The 11,802-nt window shown below is 57.6% G+C and overlaps 1 protein-coding gene across 1 annotated transcript; it reads right to left on the bottom strand.

Moving 5' to 3' along the window:
- Positions 1-884: 884 nt before the first annotated feature.
- On the bottom strand, positions 885-5,352 carry LOC127033539 (chromosome-associated kinesin KIF4-like). The gene is made up of 5 exons (XM_050921479.1): positions 5,308-5,352; positions 4,040-4,234; positions 2,452-2,559; positions 1,973-2,050; positions 885-1,070 (listed from the first exon to the last, which is right to left on the bottom strand). The coding sequence occupies exons 1-5, from the start codon at positions 5,350-5,352 to the stop codon at positions 885-887; spliced, it is 612 nt and encodes a 203-aa protein (XP_050777436.1).
- Positions 5,353-11,802: the final 6,450 nt, after the last annotated feature.

An 11,802-nucleotide genomic window follows, 5' to 3' on the forward strand; every position in this document is an offset into this window, starting at 1 on the left:
TGAGGAGCCTGCATGGAGCTTGCATATATCTCAGAATATAGATTTTACACGAGTGTACCTGTAAAATAGATTTGAGGGAGAAGGCAGTCAGCCCTCATAGGGCTTTGGGGAAATGCAAGCTTAGAATGGCTCATTGGTTCTTACTGACTTAAGTCTTCGGCACATGCAAGCCTCGTCCACACTGACTCTCCCTCAAAAATCTTAGTGGAGAGCAGGAGCCTGAACAAGGTGTCACTACAGGAACCAGCAAGGAAGGGGAAGTTCCCACAAAGTTTAATGCATCTCTCCACCTCCCAAACGCCATTCCTTAGCTGTGTGCATGTCTTTCACTGGTTACCCATCACTGCTCGTGGAGAAAGCTGCATGGTACCAGTGTCATCAATATTTTTGCCTCTATCATCTCCCACTCATCTCCCATTCTGTCCCACTTTCCCATTCTCTGGGGAGTGCTTAGTGTTCCAAACCCATCTTCTCCCCACTGGGTCAGCAGCCCTGTACACACAGAAGCCGACCACTCGGCTTCTTTTGCATCACACCACAGCTGGGATCATCTGCAGGGGGACTTTGCGATCCTAGCCAGTTTCTCTCTGGAACAGCCGCATGCACGAGCAGAACGGTTCAGAGAGTTACAAGCGTGTTTGATGCGCAGGAAGTACAGCTGCCCTGGAGCACTTCCTACTTCTGCTGCTATCTAAAGCGTTCAGGTGGGTGGCAGACAAACCAGCCATCCAAAGTACGACTGGCCACAGCTAAATGCCCTCTGGTGCTGCTAGGCTAAGTGGCTTTTGCTTCAGAAAGCCACTGCAAACCCCCCAGTTCAGCTGTGTTTCATTCTGCATGTGCCAGGCAGCATCATGCCACATGGAAGTGGTCCCTAGTCAGAGCTAGTAACCCAAGTTGGAGGCAGAGAAAGGCACCTGGATCATACCCAACAGGCTTTTCTTGAATCCTTCGGCTGCTTTTATTGGCACCCACTCTGCATCTTCCATCTCCCCTCCAGTATCCCCAGATTCAGACATTTCTGGGGTCTGTGCATGGGGTTTTGCAGTTGTCTGATGGCGAATCTTTGGCTACAGATGGAAATGAGATGGTTTGAGACCACCTAAGGAATGTGTCAGACTTCGGACTACTCCCGAGTCCTAGCAGCATATCACACCCAGCTTATCTGAACAGCCAGAGAATTGCAGGACCAGGGAGGTGCCAAGGCATCAGGTTGGCAGGAATTTTTAACCATTCAAAGCAGCAGCTGGTTTAGCTTGTTATCTTTAAACAGTTTGCAGAACTTTGCACTATCCCATGCTACACAACTACGGCAAGTGATCCTAAATCACCACATTATTCCTTCCAATAGCTAGTGGTTAGCATACTGGCAGGCCATAGGTTAGACTTGAGTTCTGGTTTCTTGTTCCCTGGCTCAGCAAATGCTGGCAGAGCTGCAGAGGAAGCAGCCTGCTTGAGTGGGTGGGGATAAGGCAAAACTGTACCAACATACAAGGTGTGACAGCTTCTTTTAGACAGAAGAGGAGCAACACTGCCAACCAGTTCCCAAAGGATTTTAGTTCTTTGCTAAAGAGGAGGATGGGGGGAATCCTTAGCGCCTGCCTAGGGCAGATGATGCATCTACCCCAGTCTTCAGAACAAAGCAGCTCAATAAAGCAACTCAGGTGTAAGAGGGAAGTTTGAAAAATTTGTTAGCCAGTACCTTTATCCACACAGAGCCCTATCAGCCACAGAGAAGTGTGGCAATGAGCGCATGCAGTTGTTTACCTTGGGTGGAATATAATCAAAGGGAGAATCTGGGGACTAAGTGGGCATTTGCTGAATGTGTTGGAGCTTCTATCTGCTGGCAATTTGGTGGAGTATTAATTTCTGTTAGAAAAGAAGATGAATTTCATTGCATCATAAGTAGCCAAACCTAACAAACCCTACGACCAATAAGCCGCCAGGTGGCTGTGCGCACACCCTTCCCTACCTGTTTGAGGGACTCATTCTCCTGGAGAAGCTTGTGGTTCTTCTCACAAAGTTCCCTCATTTTCTCAAGCTCTTCATCCTGTTCACAAGAAAGAATGAAATCTGTAGGGTATTTAGGGTCTGATAGGTAGAAACTGCTTCCAAAGTGCTGCCAACAGATTGTTCAAATCAGGAGGAGATCTTGTGCAATGCCTAGGAGTGCTCTGCACCTCCACATCCACAGAGGTAGCCTCTCCACCATTCTCCAACAGGAGACTAGACCTTCAGTTTTGAGGTCAGGAGGAATACAAGCCACACTGTTAATTAAGTTCCTCTGTCTCGTCAAACAGGCCAACAGTTTCCTCTTCTCATGTTACAATCTCCCAACTTTTAACACCTTCCTTGCCCTATAGGGACAATCTCGGAGCTAGGCTAGGAAAGCTCTGCTTCAGTAGCTTGGCCAACTCTCTCTTTCCCTAGCAATTTGCAATACTAATCTACCTGGAACTCAAGCCACTCAAGTAGCAGTTGCTTGTTCTCGGTGAGAGAATCCTCCAGCTTCTCCTCTGCTGCTTCTTTCTGCTGCAGTTGGCTAAGCAGGTACTGAACCTACAGGCAAATTAACAGAGCGTAGGTGAAAAGGCTGCAGACAGTGACAAAACATGCTTTTAAGGGATAAACCCCTACGGCATGCCTGGTAGTCTTGACATTCTCATTAGGCCTGGAGGTTTGGGGGCAGGTGAAGAGATAGGGTGGTGAGCAATCTCTAGTAGGCAGACACGTTGCAGAGACAAGTAAGCTAGTTCTTTGCCATCCACAGCATGAGAGTAGTCTGGGCCCACTTGAAAACACCACCTTGTGTTCAGCTGCAGCAAGTTTGTGCCTTTGAATGGAGCTGAATAAAATGGGTCTGTTTCTACTTCAGCAAGACCATTTAGCACCACTAAAACGTTAGCAATGGAGGTCAGAAGACAGATGGGGGAGACCTCCTAGGGGGTAATTACATCAGGTCTCCTGCCAGGGAACAATGAAGCCTCATGAAAATAGGTTGGGTTTGTTTTTGTTTAAGACACATTGCAAATTGATTTTCATGTAACCCTTTTTTTCTTGGCTCTAGGATCATGCCCTTAAGTCTTCTTCATGGGCAGACCTCTAGGGACCTTTCTGCAGAGCAGCTCCAAAGCATTTGTTTAACCCCAGGGAAGCCATGCAGTGGTAATCCTGGTGCTCCTCCACCCCTGGCTTTTAACTTTTCCTGAGCTTGCTGATCCTGCATCACCAACTGACTTTGGAGCTCAGCCTCTCTCTCTGCCACCTGGTTTCGCTCTTCAAGCAACAGTTTCTGCATATCTGCACAGCTAGCTTTGCTCTGTGCCTGGCTGCTGTGAAGTTTGCTTTCCTCCACTTTGGAGGAAACCAGCTGGAAGACATCAGTGAGGCAACTACTGGGGAGAATGGGTGCCACTCTCCTCAGCCTAGGAGTGGGGCTGGATATCAGCAACAAGCGTGCTGGAGTCAAATTTAAAGCTAGACACCCTTGAAAGCCATTATCAGATACAGTCCCCCACACTTTACTGTGGAAGCAGACAGAACAGGCAGCACTGACAACAGTTACTAGAATGACTTCATCATTGGCTATTACCTTTGTTTCTGCATTTTGGCATGTCACTGTCTCCCCCAGTCTTCAGATCTCTCCTGACCCCACCTACCTCATTTGTCTCCACTCTTCTTGGACTTGACATCTACTTCTAACCTGCCTGCAGTTTGTAACTCTCTCCTTGATCCTCTACTAGTCTGGTTTCCTCCTCCTCCACTCCATTTATGCTTCCTTCATGAGGGACCTTTTCTTGGCTGGAGGGATATTTGGGGGAGGGGGTTGGAAGCATTGGGGGGGTATCTGGGGGCAGGGTAGAAGGTGGTGGGAGGCAGTAGGGGCCAGAGGGATATTTGGGGGCGGGGGTTGGAGGCGTGGGGGGACACTTGGGGGTCAGTGGTATTTGGGGAGGTAAAAGGGGGGTGGGAGGCATTGGGGGCCGGAGGGATGATTGGAGGCGGGTGGGGGCAGCTGAGGGTCCCCCCCCCAGTTTACCCGCTCGCGCTCCAGGCCGCACCACGAGCTGCTCAGCACCCACCTCCCGAGCGCCTCGCGGCCACGTGACGCCCCTGGAACACCAGCCGCTCCCGACACAGCCAATGGGCAGCGGAGACAGAGCCCTGACCAATCGGAGCGCGAGGGGAAAGCTCCGGCCCCTCCCCCACTGCAAACCCCGAGCAGCCGCGCCCGCTCTCACCCGCCTCCTGCCGCCCGTTACTCCGCCCCCAGCCTCGCGCCCTCCTCGTGGGGCGGTGCCAGGGGACCAGGGGGCGGAGCCCCAGCAGCCAGGGGGGTGTCAGGCAGCCCTGGTCTCGCTGCTCTCCGGGCCCCTCCCACGGGGGGATCCCGCCTCCCCTCCCCCAGCCCGTCAGGAGCCGGCCTTGGTGGCTGCACATTGCACTGACGCTGCCCCGGTGCCCCCGCACCCCCGCCACCCCAAGAGGGGCCGGTAGCACCGGGAGAGCCCTGGGACAGGCATGGGTTGAGCCTGCCCCTTCCCAGCAGTGGGAGATGGGCTGGGTTCCCACCCCGCCCTCACCTGGCTTCACCATCCAGCTCCGGGCTGCCATGGTAGAGGTGGGGAAACTGAGGCAGGGAGGCGCGCTTTGCCCAAGGGCACCCAGCAGGCCAACCACAGAGCTGAGCCCAGAGCTCCCGAGTCCTACAACGACGCAGCTTTGGAATCAACGTGGGCACCTGGCCCGTCCGTCACCGGCACAAAGCGCGTGTGCTCGGCGCCGGGTGAATCCCTTGGGGTTTGATGGGGGCCAGGGTCCATTGCAAAGCTTGGCCTGAGCATGCGCAGTTCTGACAGCACAGCCTGCTGCCTGCTGTCACGCAGGGTGGGGGAGTCCGGCCCTGCACCCCTCTTCCTGGGACTCTCAGTGACTCTCAGCCAGCTGGTAGAACAGAAGGTGTATTGGACAACAGGAATGCAGGTTACAGCAGCGCTTGGAGGCACAACCAGGACCCCCCAATCAAGTCCTTCTGGGGGTTCAGGGTGTTCGGATCCCAGCTTAGGATTCTCTGAATTCCAACCACCCAGCCCAAAACCGAAACTAAAACTAACTCCCCTCCAGCCGGTCCCTTCCTTTGTCCCTCCTTTGTCTGGCTTCCCGGGCAAAAGGCACTGACACCCCTCCCTCCCTACCTGGCTCAGGTTATAGACCTAGGTCCTGTCTCTCACCTAAAGTCCACCCCGGTTCTCCCATCCCCCATACAGACAGTCCCTACTCCATCACACCTGCCCCAGCCGGGCTCACCTGCGTGAGCAGCTTCCTCCTGTCCTCTGGGGACCCAGCAGCCATGGGGCAGGGGCTGACCCGGAAGAGGTTTTTGCAGTCCCTGTTCTGCGCCCCAAGGAGCTCAACCCCTCTGCCACATTGCTAGGAACTCTAGAGCCGGGCTGTAGCATTGGGGGGGGGGTCACAACAGCCCTCCATTATTCTCCACCCACAAGGAATTGAAGCCCAGGTGCTATTTCTATAGCCTAGTGCCCGTGTGGGACGGAGCTGCGGCTTCTCTAAAGAAGTCAAGTCAGAGCCATTTAATAGTTGTGCTGGGATTCCTGTGAGGCCTGGGCCTCTCCCTGCTTCCCCGTTTCCATTGGCCCGCTGGCTCCTCTATGGGTTGCTTCATTTTTTTCCAGACCTCTCTGCTGCTCCTTTAATCACTGGAGCAGGTACATACAAATCTGCCTAAGTACTCAGGGGCTAGTACACTGGAAAATGCCACCATTCAAAAGGGGTTACGCTTTTCCAAGGGGGTTTTACTGCTCCCACAGGGCCGGCTTTAGGCCAATTTGGCCGATTCCAGGGAATCGGGCCCCGCGCCTAAGAGGGCCCTGCGCCTTAGGCACCTTTTAAATTTTTTTTTCACTTACCCTGGTCCCCGGCTGCGGTCTGCTCCGGGGCCTTCCATGGTCCCGCTCCTTTGAGCGAAGCACCGGCGGGAGCGCGGCACGGCCCCGCTCTCCCAGCTAGAGCTCCAGCCGAGGCGGTGGGGCTTGCTGCGCTCCGGCTGGGGCTCCAGCCAGGAGAGCAGGGCAGTGGAGCTTGCAGTGCTCCGGCCGGGGCTCCAGCCAGGAGAGCAAGGCAGCGGGGCTTTGCCGCTCTCCGGCTGGGAGAGCGAGGCTGTGGGGCTTGCCACGCTCCGGCCGGAGTGCGGCAAGCCCCGCTCTCCCGTCTGGAGCTCCAGCCAGATCGTGGCAAGCCCCGCGACCCCGGCTGGAGCTCTGGGTCCTTTAAATAGCCCCCAGAGCCCTGGGGCAATGAGGGGCTCCGGGGGCTATTTAAAGGGCCCGGGCCTCCAGCTGCCTCTGCCACCCTGGTCCTTTAAATAGCCGCCGGAGCCCCACCTCCCCCATGAATTCCCCAGCGCTCCCACCGCTATTTAAAAGTTCCGGGGTGGGGTAGAAGGGGTTTTGGGGGCTATTTAAAAGGCTGGGGTTCCAGCTGCCTCTGCTGCACCCCCTGACCTGCCCAGTCCAGCCCTCCCTGCCTGCAGCCAGCTCTGCACCCCTTGCCCACAGCCAACCCCTGCCAACCCCCTGTCCTGTCTCCTGCCACACACCCCCGCAGCCCTGCCCAAAACCAGCCAGCCCCACACACACTGCTGCCCGCACCAGCCCTGCACACCCTGCCCAGCCTGCACCCCCTGCCCTGTCTCCAGTCAACCCCTGCTGCACCCCACTGCCTGAAGCCAGCCAGTCCCGCACTCCTCTGTCTTCAGCCCTGCAAACCCCTGCTGCACCCCCCTGCAGCCCTGCCTGAAGCTAGCCCGCCCCACACCCCCTGTCTCCAACCAGCCCCACACCCCTTGCCCTGCCTGCAGTCAGACCCTACCTCCAGTCAGCCCCTGCCCTGCCTCCAGCCAGCCCCATGTCCACTGCTGCCATGCAGTTTCCAGGGCAGTAACCCTGCACACCTGCTTCAATGAGGGGGGCAGGGAGCAGCTGGGACCAACACATGTGCACACCCCCAGGGAGTGGCGGGGACCCACACATGTGAAACGGCGGTCATTAATAGCCAATCAACAGCATATATGATGCAAGGTATATAATATATAATTTTATTATTCATATAGTTATGGAAAGTAAATAATACATGACAGAAATGAAAGGCTTTTTTTTCCACTTTTTTTTAAGTCATCCCTGCCAGGGCCCCACCGAAAATGTTCGAATTGGGCCCCGCAGTTCCTAAAGCCGGCATTGTGCTCCCAAGCTCTCTGCTGCTACTTCCCTTCTGCTGGGGCCTCTCCCCACTATTCTTTTAAACTCCTTTTCCTTAGATACTCCCTGAGCATTGTTTCATTCTCTGCTTGATTTGGCTTCCTGCTTTCTCTTGCTCTGCCAGTCGTCTTCCCGGATGCCTGACTCTTCAATTTTTGTTTCTTCATTTTGTACATATTTTGATTAGCACAGTAACAAATGCAGACTTAAGTAGCCCACAATGTTATCCTAATAAAATAATACCAATGGGATCTTATAATGCCATGTTAATTGCAAATAAAACAGATGATTATTACATGCATACATTCACACAGGTTCTGCAATGATCAGTTATAGTTACCAGCCTTCAGTTGCTCATGCCAAGTCACTGGCCAGGTGCCCTGGACATGAGATTGGAGCCAAGCTGTTGTTAGATGCGCAGCTGATGCTCCTGGAGGGTGGTTGCAGAACCAGACTCAAAGATCACAGTCCCCTGGTCCTGTTCTTATAGGTCTTTGCCTCGATGTATGTCGATGGAAGTTGCTTCATCATGCTGAATTTGGGATTGGGATAACATTCCTCAGGTTGATCACCAGATGGTACATTCATGATGGGCATAAGTTATCTTCCAGTCTTCTATCTCTCCTTGATGCACTTCGGTGGGTTCTGGCCTGCTCGACGGGGGTCAGCCGGTTGTCTCTGCCCAGGGCCGGCTCTAGGTATTTTGCTGTCCCAAGTAAAAATATGTTGGCTGCCCCCCCAGCCCTGAACTCCCCCCCTGCCCACCAGTGCCCCCCCCCCACACCTCCTGCTGCCCCAGCACTGGGCTTCCCCCTAAACGCGAGATCCGCTACCTGCACACGGCAACAGAGCCCTGGCCCAGCTGCGACTCTGTCCCCATGCGGGTGGAGCTGCTGGGTGGCGTGGAGCAGGAGTACTTCCAGGTGGCGGTGCGGCTGCGGGGTGGCGCGGAGAACACGGCCCCCTTCCTGGGCTTTGCGGTGCTGCTGGCGGCCAAGATGGATCAGTTCGTGCTCACCGCCCTCACCCACAACATGCTGGCAGCCGAGGACCTGGAGAGCCCCCCGGACCTGCTACTTTTCAGCCTCACAGTGCCCCGGCCCAGCCGTGGAGGGCAGGAAGGCAAGGATCTCCGGCTGCGGGGCTACCTGCTCAGCACCGATGAGCCCAGCCGTCCGCTCACCTCCCTCACACACTCCGGGAGCTCCTCTCGCTGCCGCCACAGCCCAGGCTCGGCTCCAGGGTACCCCGCTTCCCTCCCTCCCCGGCTCCTCACACACACCCTGGGCTGGGCAACCCAGAGGATTCAGGGGGCCTGGGGCAAAGCAATTTTGGGGGCCCCTTCCATAAAAAAAAGTTGCAATACTATAGTAACATGTATTTGGAAATGTAAATATTAACTAGGGAAATACATTCAAAAATAAACTTATAATAATTTGACAATACACCAAATACATTATTTAAAAACATTAAATGCTTTACTGGTATGTATACATTTGCAATTACATAATGGGCTGTTGCTGGGTGATGGTGATGGTTGGCGCCAATGGCCTGTCGCTGCTTGGGGGTAGTTGCTGTTACCCAAGGTTGGGTGGGGAGCTGGGCTCTGGGTTGGGGGGTGCCCGGCTCAAAGGGGCTGGGCTCAGGGCTGTGGGGGTGGTGGGGTTGGGGGGTGCCTGGTTCAGAGGGGCTGGGCTCAGAGCTGGTGGTCATGGGTGTGGGGGGGATGGGGTTGGGGGGGTGTCCAGCTCAGAGGGGCTGGGCTTGGAGTTGGGGGTTGGGGGGATGGGGATGGGGTCGGGGGGGTGCCTGGCTCAGAGGGGCTGGGCTCGGAGCTGGGGTTCAGGGCTGGAGGAGGATGGGGATGGGTTAGGGGGTGGCTGGCTGAGAGGTGCTCGGCTCGGAGCAGGGGGTCAGGGTCGGGGGGATGGGGTCGAGGTCGGATGGCTCAGAGGGGCTGGGCTCGGAGCTCGGGGTTAGGGGGTGTCTGGCTCAGAGGGACTGGGCTTGGAGCTGTAGGTCAGGGGGTGTCTGGCTCAGAGGGGCTGGGCTCAGAGCTGGGGTTCAGGGGTCGGGGGGATGGGGATGGGGTCGGGGAGGTGCCCGGCTCAGAGAGGCTGGGCTCAAAGATGGGGATAAGGGGTCGGGAGATGGGGATGGTGTCGGCGGGTGGTCGGCTCAGAGGGGCTGGGCTCGGAGCTGGGGGTCAATCCTGGGGGGGAATGGGTTCGGGGGGTGTCTGGCTCAGAGGGGCTGGGCTCAGAGCTGGGGGTCAGGGGTCGGGGGTCAGGGGGCGGACGGCTCGGGGGGCTGGGCTCGGAGCTGGGGGTCAGCGGGTGCCCGGCTTAGAGGAACGGGGCTTGGAACTGGGGATCGGGGGGGGCCAGCTCAGAGGGGCTAGGCTCAGAGCTGGGGTTCAGGGATCGGGGGGCTGGGGTCGGGGGCGGACAGCTCAGGGGGGCTGGACTCGGAGCTGGAGGTCAGGGGGTGCCCAGCTCAGAGGGGCTGGGCTTGGCGATGAGGTTCAGGGCTGGGGGAGGATGGGGATGGAGTCAGGGGGTGTTTGGCTCAGAGGGGCTGGGCTAGGAGCTGTAAGTCAGGGGGTGTCTGGCTCAGAGGGGCTGGGCTCGGAGTGGCGGGTCAGAGGTCGGGGGTCAGGCGTCGGGGGGCAGACAGCTCGGGGGGCTGTGCTCGGAGCTGGGTTTCAAGGAGTGTCTTGCTCAGAGGGGCTGGGCTTGGAGCTGTAGGTAAGGGGATGTCTGGGTCAGAGGGGCTGGGCTCAGAGCTGGGGGTCAGGGGTCGAGGGCGGACGGCTCAGGGGGGCTGGGCTCGGAGCTGGAGGTCAGGAGGTGTCTGGCTCAGAGAGGCTGGGCTCAGAGCTGGGGATCAGGGCTGGGGGGATGGGTTTGGGGTGTTGCGCGGCTCAGAGAAGCTGGGCTCAGAGCTAGGGGTCAGGGCTGAGGGGGATGGGTTCAGGGGGACCCAGCTCAGAGCTGCTGTGCTCGGAGCTGGGGGTCAGGGCTCGGGGGGATGCAGATGGGGTCAGGGGTCGCTGGCTCAGAGTGGCTGGGCTCAGAGCTGGAGGTCAGGGCTGGGGGGGATGAGGATGGGTTCGGGGGGGTTCTGGCTCAGAGGAGTTGAGCTTGGAGCTGGGGGTCGGGGCGTGCCTGACTCAGAGGGGCTGGGCTCAGAGCTGGAGGAAAGGGCTGGGGGGGATGGGGTTGGGGGGTGGACGGTTCAGAGGGGCTGGGCTCGGAACTGGGGGTCAGGGATGGGGGGATGGGGTTGTCACAGAATCACCTGGCGATGCTCTGGAACTGCTCCCCACCAAGCCAGGCAGGACTTTGGGGAGCCTCCTCTCCCTTGGAGCAGACTTGTTCAGGGCAAGAAGCTCACACAGCTTCACCTCCTGGGTCTCTTTGGAGCATTCAGCATCCTCTGCCCCTCCGGGTGCTTCCCACAGCGAGCCCACCCAGGCGGGGTCCTGAGGAAGCCACAGGGTCCTGCACCCCCACTTTGCAGTCAGACGTGACTCTCAGCCAGCCAGGAAAACAGAGGTTTATTCGATGACAGGAACAGGGTCTAAAACAGAGCTTGTAGATACAGTGAACCGGATCCCTCGGCTGGGTCCATTCTGGGGGGCAGTGAGCCAGACCCTCACCTCTGCACTTCACTCCCTGTTTCCAGCCAGCTCCAGACTAACCACCCCCTCCAGCCCCTCCTCTCTGCTCAGCCCCTTTCCCGGGCCAGGAGGTCACCTGATCTCTTTGTCTCCAACACCTTCAGCTGGCACCTTTGCAGGGGAGGGGCCCAGGCCATCAGTTGCTAGCAGACAGAGGGTCAGGCACTTAGGGGCACTGGCCCTTTGCTCTGCCAGATACTTAAGAACTGCCTAGGGGACACTGAGCCACCAACACCGTATTGAGAGAAAACATTAAGAACATTTCTAGTTCATCACAGGGGTTGGGGGGATGCCTGGCTCAGAGGGGCTGGGCTCAGAGCTGGGGGTCAGGGCTATGGGGGATGGGGTCGAGGGGGTGTCTGGCTCAGAGAGGCTGGGCTCAGAGCTGGGGGTCAGGGCTGTGGGGAAAGGGGTTGGGGCTGGGGGGTGCCCGGCTCAGAGGGGTTGGGCTCAGAGCTTGGGGTCAAAGCTGTGGGGGATGGGGTTGGGGGGTGCCCGGCTCAGAGGGGCTAGGCTCAGAGCTGGGGGTCAGGGCTGTGGGGGATGGGGTCGAGGGGGTGTCCGGCTCAGAGAGGCTGGGCTCAGAGCTGGGGGACAGGAGGTGCTCAGATCAGAGGGGCTGGGCTCAGAGATGGGGGTCAGGGCTGGGGGAGGATGGGGATGGCTTCGGGGGGTGGCTGGCTCAGAGGGGCTGGGCTCAGAGCTGGGGGTCAGGGGTCAGGGGGATGGGGATGGGGTCTGCCCGGCTCAGAAGGGCTGGGCTCGGAGCCAGGAGCGGTACCAGGGTTTTTGGCATCCTAGGCGGGGGTCCTGCCACGCTCCCGGTCCTTGGGGCACTTCAACGGC

The sequence above is a fragment of the Gopherus flavomarginatus genome, chromosome 13 (genome assembly GCF_025201925.1).
Source record: "Gopherus flavomarginatus isolate rGopFla2 chromosome 13, rGopFla2.mat.asm, whole genome shotgun sequence".
NCBI lineage: Eukaryota > Metazoa > Chordata > Testudines > Testudinidae > Gopherus > Gopherus flavomarginatus.